Source organism: Ctenopharyngodon idella, chromosome 6 (genome assembly GCF_019924925.1).
Source record: "Ctenopharyngodon idella isolate HZGC_01 chromosome 6, HZGC01, whole genome shotgun sequence".
In the NCBI taxonomy this organism is placed as follows: domain Eukaryota; kingdom Metazoa; phylum Chordata; class Actinopteri; order Cypriniformes; family Xenocyprididae; genus Ctenopharyngodon; species Ctenopharyngodon idella.
The window spans coordinates 26,758,149-26,780,988 of NC_067225.1; the positions used below are offsets into that span (position 1 = coordinate 26,758,149).

At 36.8% G+C, this 22,840-nt stretch overlaps 1 protein-coding gene across 2 annotated transcripts in view; it reads right to left on the minus strand.

Moving 5' to 3' along the window:
- Positions 1-22,840, minus strand: part of pdzrn3b (PDZ domain containing RING finger 3b) — a 92,280-nt gene that overhangs the window by 26,967 nt on the left and 42,473 nt on the right. The window contains exon 1 of one of the 2 annotated variants that reach the window (XM_051896648.1): positions 10,919-11,063. The exons of the other annotated variant lie outside the window; for it this stretch is intronic. Within the exon in view, the coding sequence (XP_051752608.1) occupies positions 10,919-10,921 (3 nt within the window). The 5' untranslated portion in view covers positions 10,922-11,063. Of the gene's footprint in view, positions 1-10,918; positions 11,064-22,840 lie in introns of those variants that run through there. 2 annotated transcript variants of the gene reach the window in all.

A 22,840-nucleotide genomic window follows, 5' to 3' on the forward strand; every position in this document is an offset into this window, starting at 1 on the left:
TTATTATGAATTTCAAACAATATATACACTGTTTTGGTTTTCTTTAATGTGGTGTGATAGATCGCTGGTGGCGCCTCAGATCAAGCGAAGCGCATGTGAATGGATCATCTCTTTCACTTTACTACTAGTTACAGCATGAAATAAACATTAATGAACATCAGAAGGTATGTTAAAAGATACAGTACAACATACCAAAATTTCCATCAGCGTTTCAACCACGAAAGACGTCAATAAAAATTTTTGCTAAATATATACACTGTATTGCAAATTCATTGTATTTTTACTAAACCTGTTCTTCAATATTTAATATATTTTTGAATAAACCCATCATGTTTTTTTATGAGTCACCATTTTATTTTTAAACATTATTATAAAAGCTTCCTTGCATGATTTAAATGTAAGTAGCCTAAAAATCAGTTAAACCTTTAATTTTATAGTGATGTACCAACTGGGTTGCCTGTATAGTTTACACTATTAGTTGAGAGATTTTTTTTTTCTTGAGGAAATTTGCCATGTACTGTACCTGATAGGTAACAATTAATCAATATCGAATTCAATTGAACTAAATTGAAATTAAATCGAGCTTGTGAATCAAAATCGAACCGAATCATGAAAATTGTGTCAATTCCCAGCCCTAGTAACCACATAATTTATTCATGCCGTAATGCATGCTGGTATCTCTCAAACCCTTAACAAATCAGCAACAATGTTCAATATGGAATTGTTCACACTCTATTAGACTTATGGGGGAAAGGGGAAATATTGTTGGTCTAACGTGTGCATTCAAATGTAATTTATATATGTTATAAACCCAAAAAGTCTACTAAACTAGTCTGAAATACCCCTTGTTCCTCAGTGAGAGTACATGGCAAGCTGTATCTCCCCACACCTTGTGTTGGAGATCAGAGTTCAACCCAGGTTTGGATGGGAGTTAATGGAGCTGTGACCTGGCATTTTTGAAGTACCACTAGGCTAAATGTCATACTATCACTCTCCCTATCGGACAGTTTAAGCTCTGTGAGGAAGAGAGAGAGATTCAAAGGTGCTCATCACACTTTTATAGTGGGGTAGAGTTTAAAGAGCAAGAGACTGTTAGACATGGTGGAGGAGGAGAGGACACTGCAGTGATGGACACACACGAGATGATGAGGACAATAAAAATTTCAGCACCAAAGCAACACTCTGGGAGCATTTTTAACAGTTTCTGAAAGTTTGAATGATGAAAACTTGTGTTTCAATGATGCACAATACAGGGCTACAAAAGATATATATGGAATATGAGAATGTACAATCAGTCGGTCATTAATCGTAAAATAAACCTTGACCAAATAAAGAATATATAGCTTTTATATTTCTTTTATTAATTTTTTTACTTAAAAAAAAAAAAACTAAATGTAACTTCATAAATTCAAACATTGCAATGCAAGACTTGATTTCTTGCTGATGCTTTTATCACAAGTAACTTTAGTAATTTTGACAAAATGTCTACGCCATATGTCTACGTTGTATAAATATATATATATATATATATATATATACACACACACACACACAAAGAGGGGGGAGAGAGAGAGAGAGAGGGAGAGAGAGAGAGAGAGAGAGAGAGAGAGAGAGAGAGAGAGAGAGAGAGAGAGAGAGAGAGAGAGAGAGAGAGAGAGAGAGAGAGAGAAAGCAAATACTATCTTCAGAAGCCATCAAGATATCTCACAACACAGGCACAAAAGCACACACCTGAAACTATTAGACACCGGCAACCATTTGGAAGGATTTTTCCAGTGACAAAGCCAGAAAAAGTCCTAAAATGGGGTCGAGGACTCATAATAAATGAACAACTGATAGTGAAAAGCTGTCAGACTCCACGCTGAGAGGATAAAAACGGATTTAGATGTGAATAAATTGGCAAAGGTGATGACAGAGGTGGGACTTAACTGAGTTAAGTTCATTCTCAGCCTCTGACTGGCACATCTAATATGTCTTCGGCCCTGGCTGGATTCCAGCGAGCAGTCATCTGCCCTCGCCAGTACAAAGCGGAATTAACCACTATAATAAGGGCATTAAAATCAGGGCCTAACCTTTGCCACAATAAAACCTCCTCACTCGCAAACCCAAGCCTAATAAAACAATATTTACGGTTCATTATCTAAATGCCATGACATTCTTTTACGGAGCTAACTCCCAGTGCTTGTCACCACCACTATTAGACAGAATATTAAAAGATTTCATATTCAGCTCGTGGCTCTTAATTCGCTGGGAGCGAATTTTATCAAGCATTTGACAAAAGCACAGCTGCTTCTCGATCAGTTTTGCTCTGTTTTAGAGTCACTTAATCTGATTATACGGCAGAATCAACAACATCTGATCTTAAATTAGTACAGACATGATCTGCATTTGTTGAATGAGGTGATTTATGAATTTAGACCTTGGCATGACAATGAGGGGTCCTCATTAGGACAGAATCTGCTATCTTCATTTAGCATATGCTTTTAGCCAAAGTGACTTACAAATAAGCAAAAACACAAGCAATTTATCATTAAGGAGCCATCGATCATAGTTTAAACATCAATCCCAAACAGGACAGCAGGGGCCATTGAGGTTACACAAAAACCTTGTCAACATCTGAACAAACCCAGTCAGAGATGATTACATAGAAAAAAGAAGAAGAAAATAATCTGTTTAGTCTTCCAAGCATTTATGCACTGCAAGCCTATCAGGGAATTTCTAGGAGATACGTCCTCTACTACAGGCTTTTGGGATTACCTCTGACATGCCCTGTACATTTCTACTCTGATTACTTATTTATAGGATTTAAAAAAATAAATAAATTAAAATGACTGCCAGATGTTGTCTTATACGAGCTGTATGGGTGAACGGGGTGGTGCTGAGCCACAACTACTAACAATAATGTACCATTTTCACCTTTATATGCCTTTGAGGGCACAACCTAATCTGTTGTATTGTGCTACCCAAGCAAGCCCAAGCACAGACCTATTTTTTAAATGGTGGTATTGTACTTAACTTTTTAACCCCGGGTTATCGTCATTCTAAACACTGCTTTTAACCCCGGGTAAAGAAACGTTTCACACTTGTAATTTAGAAGCAGGTTAGCACCGCTTTTTACCCGGAGTTATGAAACTCTGCTCTGGGGCAGGGTTAGCACCGCTTTTGTGGTGTTAACCCCGCATTACGGTGCCAAACTTGTACAGTGTAAGCAATGCGGTATTAGAATGTTACAGCTAGACACTTAGCAACAGACAACCAATCGTATACTCGTATTTGCCCACTTTTGACAGTTACGGAAACACTGCACATTGTATATAGACAGTAAATTCAGCATTTGAGATGAAAAATGTCAAATGCTGACAGAAAACGTGACAATTTGAATGTAGAAGAAACCGTTTCATTCTTACATTTATAGTCCGAAATGTCCATTCAGTATAAACTCGGTAATATATGCAAATAAGAACGTTAACCCAAGGTTTAGGAATGTACAATGTGAAACATCAGCTTATGAATACCCAGGATTAATTGTTAACTCCGTTGAAATTATGAGCAGTGTGAAACGTGAAAAAGATAACCCAGGATTCCATTTACACGGGGTTTAGAATGACCCAGGGTTAACTACTTCAAGTGTGAAAAGCCCTATTTAGTTGTACTGAAAGGAATTTGCATTTGTTTTCATTTGTCTTGAAAGAATAAAATGACTCAGTCGCAGTCAATCAAAGCATTTCATGTTGTGTTAGAACACAACCAAAGCTTTGCTAGCACAGTACTACTTTTAAACTCACCATGAAATCAAAATTACCACATTTTATTTTTAATGGAATATTGCAGTGTTTTTTTTATAAATGATTTACATGTGCACATCATTTTTTATTATTATTCATGTGCCATCGTAATCTTTAATCAAAAACATTAACTACTTCTCCCCCTCGCAACAACAGCTCTTCTCTGATACGGTGTGCACTGACACAAGAGCTGGCCGATAATCCTTCCTCTCCAGCAACCTGTCACTCACTTGAGATCACATCAATTGGCAAATGCCAACAATCCAAAGATCCAATCAATTCCTGATGGACAAAATCAAGTCCCATCCTACATTTTTCTTGTTCAAGAAGCCAGTTCAATTGCAGTTTCATACTGAACATAAATGCTCCAACAGGGTCTACAATGTCCGCTCACTTTGTGCTATCGCACTTCCTGTCTGTATTTTCCTCCAAACACATCCACTTCAGACAATACAAATCTTGTTAGTGAGTCGTTTCAAATCGGATAATATGTCAAAGTGTAATCAGATAACAATCAAAGTGCAATTTATCAAATCTTCACCCCGGATTTGCCACTCCGCATCGAAACACAGTCGTCTGGAGGTTTAGACTGCAGTCTCTAATCATTTTAGCATTCATGAAAAATTCATTTGTAACAATTTCCATTATTTAATGTCTTATTTTCCAAAAGGTCAGCCAAAATTGACTTCTTTAGAACATGCATGAAAAAGGTTGATATGTGCATGGGAAAAATGTGTCGTGTCGTAAATGTATCATAAATCATCACTAGATTTTTGTAAAAACAAAAAACCTTCAGATTAAACAGCCTTATTAATACACGAGTGCTAATGAGGTGAAACTGTGTGTAGTAAAAACTAACAAGTGCTTTGAAGACGGTTTTCAAAAGCAGAAGCACAGCAACAAATGCTAATCAATACTGTCATTTGGGTGCTTTTGAGTATATTTGTTGTTTCTTTCAACTGTCTTTAAGAGAAAACCACCTGCAACAAAGAGCCGGTTTCCCCATTAGCGAACGCCGCAGTGTTCTCTTACTCCAGGGTTATTAGCGTGGCTCTAATTCCCTAAGAGCTGTTGTCCCCACATAGAGCTGCCTGTTTGTTTGAAGATAATTTTACCCTAGTCTTCACATAGCCCTTCTTTCCTGGCTGAGAATGGGGGGGAATGGTTGTCTGAGGCTTTTAAAAAGACCCCAGGTCCTATAATTTTCATCCAATTCAAACTTCATTTGTGCTGAAGTACTCTGCAAATGCTGTCATTATGGCATACAATACTATGGCTCAGTTAGAGGGGCATCAGACTCCATTAAGCAGGGGAACAGAGGAGTGTCTTAACCATCGGCTGCCTGACAAAGAAAGAGAGTGAGTGAGTGAGTGAGTGAGCAAAAGAGTGAGAGAGTGTTTTGCAAATAGAAAAATGAGCATCTCCACCAGCCAATATGTGCCACACAGTTGCTAACACCTGCACAAATAGTTCAATGCCTAAGGGGAGACTATACCTTTCTGTCTGTGTGCTCCTAATGAGTGAAGGGCATCATTTGATTATGAACTATAGATTTATGCTGGCTGAGGAATCACAGGGAACATTGGATGTGAAATCTAGGTTTATGCACATTTTCCTCAAGACTACAATCTAGCTGTTAAATTTAATAAATTAAATAAATTAATTTAATAAAATAAATTTTAATTTTAAATAAATAAATTTAATAAATGAGCAATGAAAAACACAAGATAGGAGACAATTCTATTCTTTAAGTTTTTCTTTTTATATTTTTATATTTAATTTTTTAATATTATATTTGATATTTAATATATATATATATATATATATATATATATACACACACACACACACACACACACACAAATATATAGTTTAACAATTAAATTAATAGCACATTATATTATCAATTTAATTTATTTCCATATATATATATAAGCATTATAAACAGTATTACATGTTTAATATAAATATTACAAATTAATATTAAATAATAATAATAACAATTAAAAGAAATGTAAAAAATCAATTAAAATTAAAATAAATTTGAATATATGTAACATTGCAATATAATAATGTAATATAATATAATAATGTAATATATTTAACATACTTTATATTAAATTCTTAAATATATAAAGTATTATATTAGTAATGAAGTTAATGTATTTTAATATTTAACAGTATTAATTATTAAATAACATCATAAAGGATAATGGTAAATAAAATATATTGTATTGTTTTATTTTAATTCTTTTCTACACGCATCTTGTTGCAATTTTGCAAAACTTTGGCAATGCAAATATAAAGTCTTTTTTTAATTAATATTAACAAAATGGACTAAGAGGGTAAGAGAAAAAGAGAAAAAACAGAGACAGACAGAGAGAAAAATTTAACGTAGCGTACCACACTCAGCATTTACCCATAAGACATCAAAGACTTCAGTTCAAGGCAGGTTTAAGACCGAACCTCATACACAGAGACGATTCCTCATGTAACCCAGTCTCTCTGTAATATTAATCACTGCTTCTCTCTCTGACTTTGCCTTTTCTAATGGAGTCATAGTCAGTGAAGCATATCCTCTCTCTTCTGACTGCTTATTCTGTCACATGTTTTCAATTACTGTTGCCAGAACACACAAAGAGAACCAGTGCCATAATTCAATAAGGACACAAAGGGAAGAGGGCAGGAGGAGCCCCCCTCATTGTCACCGTAACGGCTGAGTGACAGTGGCCGTTCTGCATCTTTCTCCCAGAAACCATAACAATGAATTCTAACTTTGTACCCGCCATTCAAATGTTGACACTGGGACCTCACAGGGCCTTCAGGGGTTGTGTTATATGCGAGGGTGTGTGTATAGATGTGTGATGGGGCGGAGAGAAAGGTTCTTTGACCGTGGCCCTCTAAAACAGCCGCCTTTTAAAAAAAGACACACACTTGCCAGCTGATCCACAGCTCTCACATATACTGAAGCAGAACAGCAAATGAGGCAAATACAATAATTGGTGTATAATGATAAATTGCCCAAATCAAATTTGCTCCTACATGTATATTTAGCTCCAGGGTATAATTATGAATTAAAGCTATATTAGTGAACCAATCCTTTAGTGTGCAGAAATAATATCTCACAATTCTGACTTTTTTCTCGCAATTGCATCATATAAGTAAGCAATAAGGTACGAGAGGCTGTGCCGTTTCGTGTCGTGCCTAACAACGCCCTTCAACCATGATTTATTCACGATACAGCACTAGTCTCGAGTACATTATTGCTTTTATAAAACGGTTACCACACAATACAAATATTAAAGCCAAAAAAATATGTATCAATGCAACTTTCATGAAGTAAAATTACTCTTCCGCCGGAAAAAATAGTCCCTGACCGTGAACAGCAACAGAAGTTACATTATAACGTCATTAGATGGCGGCAAAGACTGCCTTTATGAGTGTGTCAGTCAGTAGCGAAGACTTTTATATTGAAAAGACTGAATTGCTGTGAACACGGAACAAGACGCAACTGACAAATGCTTTGACTAGCCAGTCACAGGAAAACCAAGGACAAGATAATACGTCGGACATTTAAACAGATTTTTTATTATGAGCATAGGACTGACCTGAAGGAAAATGCTAAATCTGAATGCAGGTAATAAACTCGCTCACTCGATCTCTTTCTCACAGTACTCCTCTACATAATACAGTAGGCTTCAATGAACAATATAAATTGAGAACAGTTTACGTTGCTAAGAGTGGTTGCTAAGGGTGTTGTGTAGTGATACACAGAACCGTTGGGTGAAGCGGTCATAGCCGTGTTTTATCGTGAATAACCAGAATCAAGGACAGGAACTAACCGTTTTATAAACTGAGTTATAAAGTCAGAATTGCAAGATAATAAAAACTCAAGTCAAGTCTTTTTTTCCTCAGAATTGGACTTTATAACTCACAATTATCCAACAGATATATGAATGGTGCAGAAATATAACTGGTCAAATCATAATGCCTAAGCATCAATGAAAAACAAACAAATCTTGTATCTATCCATACTGCATATTATCCATAAATTAGACTAGTCAAAACTAGACTATAACATGTGGTTCATTTAACATGGGGTCCATCATACTATTGATTTAGAAAGGATATAGTGTGTTTACACTCTCCGAAACCAACCTGATTCATTTGCTTCATCAAATTCCCTCATCCTCTCTTTCTTTCTTTGTTTTTCCACCTTCTCTCTCAGTGGGGAGTGAGGAGTGCTGTTCTGTTCAGTAGTATTAGTGTCTCGGGCATGATGGAGATTCATTAATCAGAACCCTACTTTGATGTTTCTTCACAGCTCACCAAACACCAGCCCTCTAATGAGACAAACAGGTGAGCAGTGATCTCTCCACACACACACAAATTCATATCAACAAAGCACTTAAAGGGATAGTTCACCCAAAAATGAAAATTTTGTCATCACTTACCCTCAAGTTGTTCCAAACCTGTACGAGTTTCTTCTGTTGAACACACAAAAAAAAGATATTTTAAAGAATGCTGGTAATAAAACAGCTGATGGTAACCATTTACTTCCATAGTAGGAAAAAAATACTATGGAAGTCAATGGCTACCGTCAACCAGTCTACCTGTCTGGTTACCAACATTCTTTAAAATGTCTTCTTTTGTGTTCAACAGAAGAAAGAAACTCATACAGGTTTGGAACAACATGAGGGTGAGTAAATTATGAGAAAAAATAAAAATAATAATTTTTGGGTGAACTATCCCTTTAACAGACAACTTAAACTACTCATCATATTCCACTGTTCACCAACAAACCCAACATTGATAAAGAACCATAGAAATGGCACGATAAGGGCTTCAATCAAACTAGAGAACATGTACCTCTAACCAAAATAAAGAAAGTCTCACTGCTGATGTGATCGTTATGCAAGCCAAAACCTAAATGACTCCCTCAGCCTTTATGTAGTTGGGTATATGGAGAGAGAGAGGGAGAGAGAGAGAGAGGGTCTTTTGTTGGTCTGTAATGCGATTATCATGACGGCTTCACTCTAGAACCAGGGTAGGCAAAATGGCAGTTTCAACCATCATGAACTGACCAGTGCATCAGCAAAAAAGAGCATCAGTACAGCTAAACAACAGAGATTAACTCAAGCTTGTCACAAATCCAATCGGGTGACCTGTGGTTTAATGCATCGATTTCCATTTACTTTATGCACTGCTCTCTCTGAATCTCTCTGTACTGCAATTTTAGAACTTTGTGTTGTATACAACTTAAGAATTGACTTGTTAAATGTCAAAGTTACGCTCTCTCCCAAACAAAAATCTTGGATTCACCTCAATGAACACTTCACATACAATGAACTAATACAAAGATGATGAATGGGCATGTCATTACTCATTATCAATACTAATATATGAATTGTCTATGTAAACAGAAGCTATTGCAGAGTACATGGAAATAATTTTATTTCATAATCAAATTATGATCAATATATCACTTTAAAGTGTTAAGATTAGAGCTTTATAGATAGTAGTGATAGAAGAACTGATTTTTGAAGTTTTAGCTCCCCCTATAGGTAGCAAGCTTTGTCAGAGGTTTTGTCAGAGATTTAACAAAAGAATTGTGAAAAACATACATTCTTTATATTTACAAATTTTTATAAATAACTACCCATTGGAAGTTTTTATATAATTGTATAAATAGGGGTGAATTCAGGTTGATTGGGACACTTTTTCCCAGTTAACTCAATAGCAAAAAGTGTCCCAACCTGAATTCACCCCTATATGGATTGTCTTCCAGGTCTTGCTGATCAACCAGTTTAGACCAGCTAAAAAACATTAAGGACCTGATATGACCAGTTAGAAACAATATAAAAATAGCACTGGTTCATTTTGGCTGAGATAACATATAGAAGAACCTTTTTTCTAAATATATGCAACAATTCATTATCATTTGGCAAAGCTGCTTCTTGTGGAAAAAAAGAAAGAAAGATAATTGACAAAACCTCTTCTAACCAAGGTGAATCATAGGTGTGAATATGTTGAGAGTGTGAAAGAGGGCGAGAAAGAGGGAAATATGTATGTCTGTGAAAAGAGAGTGGAAAGTTTAGTGTCCAGGAGTTTATAGCAAACTGAGAATCTGTGCAAATAGTTACAACAAGAGAGAAAATCCCAGACATAGACAGATAGAGAGAGAGAGAGAGAGAGAGAGAGAGAGAGAGAGAGAGAGAGAGAGAGAGAGAGAGAGAGAGAGAGAGAGAGAGAGAGAGAGAGAACGAGAGAGCAGGTGGAGGAGGTCTACTGTTTGCTTGCTACATTCAACAGCATCTCATAAATCTTCCCTGCACTCATCACAACACACACAACACTCCTCAGGACATCTCCGTTATTCTCTGCTCTCCCATGCGATTCTCTCTTTATCTCCATTGAAGGTTCTTTCTTTACCTGTCTCTAAGTCTGTGATTTTCCATCTTTCTCACACTCTTTCTTTCTATGCTGTTCTGTTCAGCTTTCTCCCCTCACTAGAAGGATCTTTCTCATCTCTACCCACTCCACTCCCTCTGAATCTCTCTCAGATTTCATTCTCATGAACCCCCTCTGAGTCCATCTGGACATACAGTGTGTGTGAATCATCCAGCGTGCCCTCAGGAGATGTCAGACCGCCAAATATCAAAACAGGTCTTCCTCTCATTAACACTCACTTTCCCAAAAGCTACTGTAGTGTGTTTGTGTGTCTGCAAACACAGAATCTCCTCATGTGGCAACCAGGAACAACACCAGTTCAAAGGAAAACCGCTGTCATCATCAGCATATACAGTCAAAAAGGATAAAAATCAGTTGGCATATGATTGGATTGTGCTAAATGCGATGTGTTAAGTCCGGGACACACCAAGCCAACGTCAAAGAACTAGCGGCGATGAAATCTGACTGTGTTGTCGCCTCTCGTCGGCTGTGTCTTGGCCAAAAAGCTGCGCTTGAACACAACAAAAGGACTATGGCGTCTGTCTAGCAGCGTGTTCTGGGCCTGAGTGTAAGGAAATAACTGTCTATATCAGCAGGTATCAATCTATTTTTGTCATTCAAAAAAGGAAACCAAAACCAAGACTCCAGATATACAAACCATAAACAAAGCAGCGCTTGCTTACCATTTTGAATATCAATGAAGCTGATCAATTTCTTCATTCCAGTCGGCTCATGTTATTATAAAAATATTCGTGCATTTGAATGCTCAGGTAAGATGATGTAAAATTATAACAGCCTTTTGTCTGTACCGTCTTGACTTCTTTGCTTTGCTTTTATTCTTGTGCACTGACTCGTTCGCCAAGATGAACAGCAGTTCTCTCTCTCACCAACGGCGCCGATTCCGACTAAAGCCAACACAAAAAAATATGAGCCACTTAATATATATTAATTATAGTCAAAAAGGCTAAAAAAAAAAAAAAAATCAGTCTAAAATCAGGCTAAAAATCGGAATATGATTGGATTGTGCTAAATATGTATGAGAGTGGTTTATTTTCATGTATTTTATTTTATTTATATATTATATATAAAGTATAAAATAAAATATAATATTGTGTGATTATGCATCCTCTTTTTGCTTTGAAAAACGTGAGATGCGGGCAGTGAAATGGGGAAAAAACTCAAGGTCTCGAGACATGTTTTTAAAAATTTTAAAAGTTAAACTGATTTTCAACTTGAGCACCGCGTTTTAGAGCTTCTTGTCATGTGCGAGACACTGCAAAAGACACAAGATGCGAGCACAACGGTCATACAAGTCTGTCTAGTGTGTGTTTAGACAAAAAAACGAAAAGGAAAAGTAGTGCATTGGAATGGAAAAATGCATTCTGTGTGAACGGCCCCTAAAGAAACTAAATTATTTGTACTAAACACTAAACAACACCAAATTCTCAATTTGCCTACAGGTTGTCCCTAAAGCATCTTTTAGCCTTGTTAAATTGGCACTGCTATAAAGATTTACCACAATTCAATGTGTTAAATAAATGATATCAGGAATAAATCAGAATATTACCCCCTTGTTCAAAATTTCACGTTGGAGAAACAATTGTAGAACCATTTCTATGACTTCTACTTGCATTCTTCTCAAACATCTTTAGACAAAGACAAACGAGCTCCTCTCCACAAAAGCATAGTTGATCTTTCTCTCAACTGTTTGTTGAGTTAAACATAGCCCTTGAGGCAACCAAAAGAGCATTCTGTGATGTCTGCTGGTTGTTTGGGGTCAGATACAGAACAAATGTCATTGTCTGCTCTGAGCTTGACCCTCAGATTCCTCAAGCCATACAATAGTACATTTAAACTTAAACACTGTCAGAAACCACAACAGTCTGCTTTACAGTTTAAGCTCTTTAAACACAGACAGACCCTATGTTAAACACAATGACTCTCAGAAAAGAAAGTCAGCGACTACAGAGATAAAAGCATTGTGAATCATGCAGAGTAAACCACTACAATGACAGATGCACTAAACTGTCCACCCCCAAGTATGTGGTGATGATGAGCTTTGTTATTACTGAAGTGAATTATTACTTGAATTATACAATTACTGTTCATTTACGATAAAATTAAAATAAAATCTCCCTTACATAATGCAAGAAGATTCCATTATACTTTTCAGCCGTCTTTTTTTCCCCATGACACCAATGTAGTAACCCTCACAAAATGTAATGTGATGGTACTATAACACAGTGATGGTATCACATTCATTTGCAATGTTATTTATATGCTACTTAAATGTAATTCAAAAGAATACCATGGTATCACTATTACAGCATTGCCCTGAGAAACATAGCAATACCACAGTAATTGTTTGGAAGGTGATTATAAGTGCTGACAAAAGCAAACCATACCCTACATCCTTAAACAGTGGCAAAAAATTCAAAAAAGTACATTAAATAAATATAAGCTCTTAATTTGTTGGTCATTTTTTTCTTTTCTTTTACAAATATTTTTAAGAGAGTCATACTCCGAGAGTCAACTCTACTTTTTTTTTCTTTTTTTTTTACAATATGGTTATTCAAACAAAGAATCAATCATTAAACTACAATTCAGGTAAAGAAGAAAAGTATCCCCAAAATAAAATTTATTCTACAAGAACGGGTGCTGTGAGTGTTTGAGGTTGCTGAAAAATTATTTTCACAACCGATTTGTCCACTAGAGGGATCTCCTCTCCTCCTGTCTAATTCATCTCCAGTGGAATGGTCGAATCCAGCTGGCCTCTTGGCAAAAGGCAGGGCAAACAACATCACATTCCCTCAGTCTCTTAAAAACAAGACATTGTAACAGGTCAACGGAGACCTGCCTCAACAGACAACAGCCCAACTTAAACGCCAAAGTAAATTTTTTCAGTGAGCACATAAATATTTTACAGTAACGGCACACCTGGCACCTAACAGCCTGTAAATTCTCTCGCTCTGACAGAAACAGTTGTGTAATGTACAGTTGGGTCCATTTTGTTGGAAAATACACATGGTAATGCAATATTTGCCACCATAATGTTTAAACCAACAGTGTTTGTGTTTTAGCATAGATGAGGCAAAATGACCTGATATGAATGAAGCATGAGCATTTTCAACTGAATCTTCACTGATGGCGGCTGCGTTCAAGGATACACAAATTCTTTGAGCATTTTAAGACCTTGAACCCAGACACATAAACTTGTGAAAAGTCTGATGTCACTGATTTGACAACATGGAAAGAGAGAAAAAGAGCTCTCAAATCTCATTAAAGGTTTGAGTTCAATTCAAAACATTCAATCAGGTTGCGAACGTCAAACCATTATTATCGTCAAATCAACTTAATAAATGACTACATAAAATGCTCACATGACTTCAAAACACTTAGAAAACTTGGACTTGGAGACCAAGCAATAGCATAATAGTCTCTTATGCTCACCATTTATTTGAACAAAAATACAGTAAAAACAGTAACATTATGAAATTTTGTGTTACATAATTATATAATATATATTATAAATAACTATATTATATAACTTAAGAGAAAATCATTCTTATCAATGTACAGTAGAAAACAGTTGTGCTGCTTAATTTTTTTTTGGAAACTGTGGCATCTTTATTTAACAAAGAATCCTAAAAGAAAGTTAAAAAGAACAGCATTTACTTGAAATAGAAATCTTTTGTAACATTATAAAAGTCTTTACTGTCACTTTTGATCAATTTAATGCATGCTTGCTGAAAAAATTTGTAACATTTTTCTTTCAAAAATGTAAATATGAATATTGAATGTATCCAAGATGGATGGGAGACTACGAGTGTAAGAGTGTCAACCTTATATCTCAGTTCATTTAAGGTTTATTACATTCTTACTTACGGCGAGAGCACCTGGGTACAGGGGCTCTAGCAGGAGTGCAGCTGGAATGTTTGTGTGTGCATACATTTACCCAGCCATCCCACACCATACAAACATTTCTCTCCCATCATGCAGCACAGAGACAGCTCTGTCTCCAATGGAGCTTATCATATACAGAGCAGTTTGTGTGTTTGCATGTGCATGTCTATGTTTAATCCAGAAGACAATTTTAAAGTAATTATAACATGAAAGAAAAATAAATAAATAACAGTTCAAAGTACTATTAAAGCAATCTCAGAAACTGGGTTAGAGTTCAAAACCTTCTACACAATGAAAAAAGACCATTTTATTGAAGACAATGTGCAAAGACATCTTGTTACAACATCAGACAAAAAAAATTCTCATGTCCGCCCACATTCAGATGTTAGAAACACCTATTCAGTGTTTAAAAACTTCTCTCTATGGTAAAGGGATAGTTCACCCAAATACGAAGATTCTGTCATCATTTACTTACCCTCATGTCATTCCAAACCTGTATGACTTACTTTCCTCTACAGAACACAAAAGAAGGTATTTTGAAGAATGCTGGCAAAAAAAAAAAAAAAAACTTCCTTATGTCCCATAGAGAAAAGAGAGTTGGTAACACTTTACAATAAGGTTTCGTTTGTTAACATTAGTTAACTACTTTAGTTAACGTGACGAAAGAATGAACAATACTTCAACAACATTTATTAATCTTTGTTAATGTTAATTTCAAACTTTACTAATACATTATTAAAATCAAAATGCAAATGATTTACCAAAGAATCCACAGTGAAATGTACCGAATACAAATAAATAATGCTCAACTGAGACATTCACATTGTTGAAAATAAATAACCATATTCCTAGCATTAGGATCCTTCGAAAGGTAATGTTATTTTTAGTCCTGCATCGCTGTTCTCTCCTCGTCATCTCACTAACACGCCAAAGTGATCAAAGAACGCTCCCTTTACAATCGCTGGAGCTGTCAATCAAACAGTGCAAGTTTACAAGTGACAAATCTCGCGCCAAAACTCCCGTTTTATTCAACAAATCTCTTACATTGTATCTGGACTGTTAGTTATGAGTAAAATAAGAAAAGTCCAGCAAAGATGTGCTCTCAAGTCTCTTTCATGCTTACATTAATTTCAAAACATTCAGACACATCAGTCACAAGAACCAATGAAGTTTCAGACACCATGTATAAATATGTGCAAAATTTGAGAGCTACGGGGAAACTTTTCAACAAGCTTTTTTGTCCATTTTGGCCCATTCCACACACAGCCAAAGTAAGCTTCACAAGTCATATGCACAACCTTTATACTTCGTTTATGTTGCCTTTTTTTTTTCTATCTATCGATTTTCGTTGTATGGAAAAGAGCAGCCTTAACATTCTGCTAAACATCTTGGAAAAAATAAACAAATACAGGTCTTGAATGACATGAGGGTAAGTAAATAACAAAATTTTGATTTCTGGGTGTACTATTCCTTTAATAAGCTGAAATGGCATGATACCTGTTTTTCTTCTGTCTCTGTGCGGCATAAGAACTCAGCCGCTGCTGCTTCTGGTCTGCACAAGTGTGGGTCTGTGCATAAGTGTGTCCTACTTGCCGTATGGTGTGTGGCTTGGCCTCACAGAGACAGGAAAGGGAACCAAATGTGGCCACGGCAGCACGGAGACCGGCAGCCTACAGTAAACAGCTCTTTCCCAAACCGTCCTGTAGAAACACCAGTAATCCCCACCACTCGAAGACAGGCCATCTGTGGCATAGAAAAACAGCGTCCACAACGACAACCGGAGCTGTGTGTGTGTTACTGTGAGGAGGGAGGCTAAGTATACATGACTTAGCTTTGCTAAACTCCTCTTTCTTGGAAGAGAGTTCAGTACCACAGGCTCTGAAAATACCCCTCATGTGTGAGGCACTCGGATAAAGCCAAGTGCTGTAAAGACTGTTTGGAAAAACTATGTTTTCTTTGACGAAATTAAAGTCCATAGTGACATCACTACCTCCTTTGAGACAATTTTATTAGTGGTGCTTGCTATTGCCATTCCTCATAGATAAGGTCTGAGGTAGTCTCGTGTAGCCAGACCTTCAGACTGATGGCAGAAGGTCTGGACTCCATAGCAGCTTCATTGGCCAAGGACCGCCCAGAGGCTGTCTGACTGACATGTAAAGCAACCAATCACAGTTCAATTTGTTCTGCATCATGTTTAGGGGTGTGAAAATGTAACGCTGATGTCCCTACAATAACAGTAAAACTCTTGGACATATTTTAAAGAGTCTATAGCGCGAACTTTACATACTTTTGAAAATCCAGTGTTTAGTTGATCCTGGTAAGTGCTCATTGTCACATTTGTAACGGCGATCTTCTTCCATGTTGGGGTTTGACGTCACGGTATCTTTGTTTCTAGGTGGACCATTAAAGAACGCCACACACGTGTCCCAGACCTCCTGTAGAATACAACCAATCGGATGATGACTTCAAAAATCCTGAAGTGTTTCCAGTTAAGTGTGCCATATGCATCATATGTTCAGCCAGCAGTCCATGGGCGTGACGTCTGAGGCTGAGACTAGGTTTGAGATATGTTCAAATCTCTAATCCTAAGTATTAAAGTTGCGATGTAGAAGTGACAGTTCAGACAGTGATGTACATCCAAGTGAAACGGATTATCGATAAAGAACAATAAAAAGTTGGGCAGGACTTGGTTTTATCCATTGGCTGTTGAATAGATGAAGGCAGATCCAATCCAATTGTGAGTTTGCAGTTGACTGTAAAAAAGGGGTGGGGTTTAAGCAGAAATTATTGGAGAAAAATCCAAAATTATTGGAAAAGTCCAACATACATCACCAGATAGAAGAACATTATGACATTCTTTATTCTTTCTTTTCTTCTTTCACCTCATGAACCATAAAATGGGAAAACAAATCAATCTTAGACACTAAAGAATGAGATCACAATATCATGGAGACTTGGGTAAACACTTCACAACCAAACTGCCTTGACAACCACTTACACCACCCTAGTATAATTGTACTGAATTTTGCATTGGCATATACCACATTTTCTACATAAAATATAAAGATCTACTTCATTATTTTAGTCTCAAACAATAAGACTTTGTATACCATATGTAAGGCACTATATTCTCTGCAGTTTACCTATATGTTTTGCTTTGCTTTGGACTAGGTTACATTTTAACTTGGAATAATAACTTCACTAACTAGAAAGGCTCTGATGTTAGTCATTTCTCACAGTGATGGAGGTTAATACGGGCAACTCATGCAGTAACCTGACAACAGACCTCCCTCTAAACTTGAAGAAAGCCATAAAATGCAAGAAATTAACCAATGCTGATGGTTTTTTATTTGGATAACACAGAAAAACACAAATAAAACAAAATAAATCACTATTATTCTGTTGACTTCACTGTGCTTGATGCGAGTTCGGTAAGACACATTCTTGGTAAAGTCAAGAATTCATGAGCCAAACGTTTCTCAAAGGGAAACACTTTTCACTTGCTGCGTTGATTGATTAACATTGGATATTTCAATAATCACAAACCTTCAGCTCTTGCAGTGTTCACCTCAAATACATGTCCATCAGCTTTGAGTGATTATATCACCCCTCGCTGGCATGGGTCAAAGGTTGGTGTGGATCATTACATGTGTGAGCACATATGAGTGTAACGAGCAGGAGGCAAAGATCAATGTCTGATCCAGATCAGTCTGTTAAGTCTTAACACAAGATTACGCCCAGTGCGCCTGCTGCGGTGAAAGAGAGCGCAGATCTAAATCACCCCAGAGACATGAAACAGGAAATGTGTGGACACTAATGATTCTAGTTATGCAGGCCAAATGTTCAGTCACGTGAGAAACAGACTTTAAAAAAAAAAAAAAAAAAAAAAAACCTTTGAACATGTATGCTCAAAATGATTGGACTCGTGGAAAATAATCTACTCATCAGTCTTAGTAAATTATACAAAACCTATAAGAACTAGCAATAATGCATGTACTTCATGAATTCAACCTAGTCGAGTTTTACACTGAAGATTCATTTTTATATTTAGTAATTCTGAAAAATCTGTATGTAAAAGCAACAGTTATAGGTAGGGATGCATGCATATAGTAATTTAATTTCGGTTAATACACTAATAACAATAGTCACATTTATCTGCTGATACAGACACTTGCTTTTATATCGTGCATTCCTGCAAAGAGCTACTGCAATGTGAAAGAACAAGTGAGGTAATCCTTCTATCTGTGTAATGCTCAGTAGATAGCTTTTGAAAATGATACTTTAATACTGTACTTATCAGCATCTTACAATGCTACTTATCCCTTCTTCCTCTTTCCCTAATTCCCCATGTGTCCAATTAACAAATTAACCACTATGCACCTTGATCTCTGCTCAGGTCTTGAGTGCAGTTAGTGCTGCGACCTCCGCAATCACAGTAATCCCCCTTTATACCCATACTACAGCCGCTTCCCATCCGGCAGTGCAGGGTGAACGTCAGGTGTGCTCCAGCAGATTAGCGCTAATCTGCTTTCTAATGAAAGCTGGGGTATACAGCAGGGGTGGACCACGGCCTCATACCGCCTTTGAAGTCAGATCAGTGGGGTGGAATAAAAGGCATTCCCACTGATGGAGGAGATCCAGGGGGGCTGGAGCCTGACTCTAGACCTGACTCAAGGGCTGATAAGGCACGTCTGGGATTAGCAGATCCTTTTGCACCCCCTGCAACTCTTAATTTCGCCGTCTCGGTTTGCCTGTCTCCTTCTACCTCAGTTTCAATTGAATTAATGTTGGAACGGGTGAGTTGTAGAACATCTCAAGATCTTTGATGTGCCCATAAAGGTATTTCTGAATGAAGATTATTTCTTGGATGACATCCAACTTCTTTTATAAAGGTCAGCAAGAGAAAGAAAGGCTAAAGTAGAGAGAGAACATATAAGGAGGAGGAAAATATCAGTAAGCCAATGAGTGAAAGCCTAAACAGAGCCCAGAGCTGGCACAGAATGAAGGTCATAATAGTACAAAAACAGAAGGAAACCCAAGACCCTACAGAGACCACCGCAATAGAATAGACCCCATAACCAGAAGTATATCACTGGAAATGTAAATTGCAACACTAGCACACCATCTTAAATAACCTTAAACAATCCACTAGGGATTCCAAAGAAAACTCGAAAAAATTCCGTCCTCCGTTCTCGTTCCCTACAAAGCGTACTTGTCTTGGACGCAGTGCACACACAGATGTGTGCTGCATTAATGCACAAATGACTGTATTGCCCATATGCCTCGAAAATTTCTAAAATTAAATTGCCCTCAGCTGTTCTGTTCTTACTTTTTCTTCTTCCTAAAAACACCCCTAACTTACCTACAACTTTTCAAGGCACAGTTCACCGAAATAAAATTAAATAAGTTCTGTTATTATTTACTCATTTCATGGTATTCCAAACCCATAAGCTGTTATTCATTCTGTGGAACAAAAAAAGTAATACAAGTAGTTTTTGTTGACCTTGGGCTGTCAAGCTCAAAAGAATGCTATAAAAGTACAATAAAGAAGTCTAAATTATTATTTTTTCCCCAAGTCTTCTGAAGTCGTTTTTTTGTGATGAATATATCAAAATTTAAGTCATTGGTCTCTCTCAAATCAGAGTATTTATACAACTCAGTATGCATCTCTCAAATCAAATATTGCACATACTGTAATGTATGGTTTAAAAAGTTTGGTCACAGGACAGCAAAAATTTGATGTTGTAGACATGTTTCTTTTTATTTTTCTAATTTCTCCTTGAATTTGTTGAAAATGACATACAAAAAAATAGCATATAGATTTGAAATGACATGAGGGTGAGTAAACAATGACAGAATTTTCACGTTGGGATGAACTGTCCCATTAACTTGAGTGATTCCAAAGCCCCAGTTCAGGGTTGATTCCTCAAACAAGACAAAAGGACAGATAAAGCAAAATATAGGGAGCTTTCAGAGCTCAGCCAAAGACATCAAGAGCCTCTCCAATGTCCTTCCACTCCACCAGTGGCATTCTCGGTTTCTGTGTTTTCCTTCACATTTAAAATCTTCAATCCACACGCTCCTGTACACAGTAAATTACAATCTTTGTACAGAAATAGAACAGGATGGATGCTATGGACTCGTTCTCGGAAATCAGAAGCGCTGGTCTGAGCAGAGCTGGATTGAGGGCACAGTGGAAAAACCATGTAAGAAAAACCAGCTGACTTAAATTTCACGTCAATCAGAGAAGAAACTGTCCATGAACAAGCCCAAGCCAGCTACAGTAAAAGAGTAAAAATATTACCTGACCTGAGGCATATACTTACTTCTAAAAGAACTACGATTTTAGTTCAAGAGAGGACTGAAATAAACTTTTTATACAATATATACTGCACATCAGGGATTCTATTTTTTTTCTTCTGCTTTTAACTTCATATCATCTTAAAATCGCAGTACTCCATCTTAGATTTGGTTGAGTTTGACATTATTTGTCTTTGATTTAGTACAACAAATTGATTTGCTGTTGATGTCTGTTGTGGCACTTAAAGCAGTGGATCTTCACCTTTCTGACTTCAAGTAATGGCTGCTGAAAATTCATATATTTATATAATTCATATATACAGTCGACTATACTACTCATCACACTGACTACAAAAAAAACAAAAAAAAAAGACAAAGAGAAAGAGATAAAAATGAGCAAGTTCATATGAGTCTACCATGGCAGCAGATGGCTCTGGACGGAGTGAGTTAATTATCTTCACTATATGCACGACTAGGCCACTTATTCAATCTCTTCTCAGTACATACAAATACAGTCTCACATCTTCTATCCTGCTGATTCCTCTTGTTCTTCGGCCGTTTGCCTGGAGCTTTGAAACTCCTCTGAAGTTTGCAGGGTCGTTTGTTCGCCCCATGAATTGTTATTTTCACCCTCAAGTTCTTTGAGTTCTCCTCCTAATAAACCCAACCCAATCCATCATAATTCTATACAAAGCTTCAGACATGTCCTTCTGTTTGTCTCGACCCAGAGTACTGGAAGTTCAACACCACATCTAGAGAAGCATGCAAGCAGGAAGTCCACGTGCTGCCTGACACGCATGTCACTCATGCACTCTCCCATCAACCCCTGCTCTCTGAGAAAACAAGACCAGTTCCAAAAACTACTGCTTAGCCGCCACTAGTTATCTTACATCATTGGAGCCCATGCTCGGCCATTTTATTTCTTTAACCATAATTTTCACTGTCACGGCCCAGACCAAACATTATAAACATAATTAGGTGAAGCGACCGTCTGTTCAGTTTTTTCCTCTGTGAGGATGTTTATGCCAAACTGGTTGACCGTGACTATTCTCAGAACATTTAGTTAAACAAATATAATCTAAAAAGTCTCTAAATACTGTGGGGTGAGTTGCCTCATTTGAGAAAACTTGCAAGGGTTGACTGCATTAAATTCTACACTAATAACAAAAATATATACGTTGGTACGATGGAACAAAAATGAAAAATCACAGCAATTAACAAAGCATTTTTGGTCTAGAATAGACGCATTTTGGTTTGGAAAGCAAAATAAGTATGGGTGAGGCATGATAGTTTTGTGGCATTAAGATGTTGGTAAACAGGAAAACGTCCTTTTCTAATCCAAGATTCAAATATTAAGTTCCAAGTGGCTCATTGATGTGGGTGGTTTCATCCATAAAACAATACATCTAAAGAAATTAACAAAGTTGGCAGGATTTTACTAAACTACCCATAACAAACTGCTAGTTGTAGCTAATTACAAAACTAAAACTAATTAAGCAGAAAAATAGACAAAGAGGTAAAACTTTCCTGAAGCTTACAGTGACCTCACCAAGTAGGACACAATTCTGGATCAACATCTTTGTTGATCCTGGAACAACATTAATCAATTTAGACTTTAGGGTTAGGTTTTATGGTTGGGGTTAGGGTTAAGGCTGAGGTTTGGGCTTCTTATCAACCTATCATTTGGTATAAAGAGTAGTTATTGGTTATGGTTAGGACTATGTTTGTTTGACAGCAATGTAGTTCCAGAACCAACAAAAGATGTTGATCCAGGAGCACATCCTACTTGGCAAAATCAACTTTCTTAAAATACTATTTAACACTATTGGAGAAAGCAAGATTGGATTATATGGTCAAAATCAACATGAAATGGCATTCAAACTCCATTTTACTTCCACTGTGTAATGCATTTAAAAGAAAAATATACAAAGAGAGAGAGACAGACTGATAGATGGATCAACAGATAGATAGATTGATGGATAGATATATAAATAAAAGAATGGGACTTGATTTTATGCAATGGAAATTTAATGAACTGTGAAAGTGGTCAACAAGATTGCTATAGGGAAGGAGTTGGTGGCAGCCGAAAAGGAAAATGGTTTCAAAGGCGGATTCAAGATGAAAAATATTCATAAAAGGCATCTAAATAAAATAAATAAATAATAACATTTATTGCTCAGATCTGAATTCACATTGTTGTTTTAAATGTGGCCAATATCAGATTCCAGTGTGAACAGATCATGATCCTGGACTGACCCGCATGCGCAAAAGAACAATAAAAAGACGTCACGCAGCATGCTGTCATAAGGAAGTAAACATGGAGGACATTAAAGTAAGCAATTACGCGTTTTTTGTAGTGTGATCTACCATGGAAGCCAGCGAATTTATGCGCAGGCAATAAA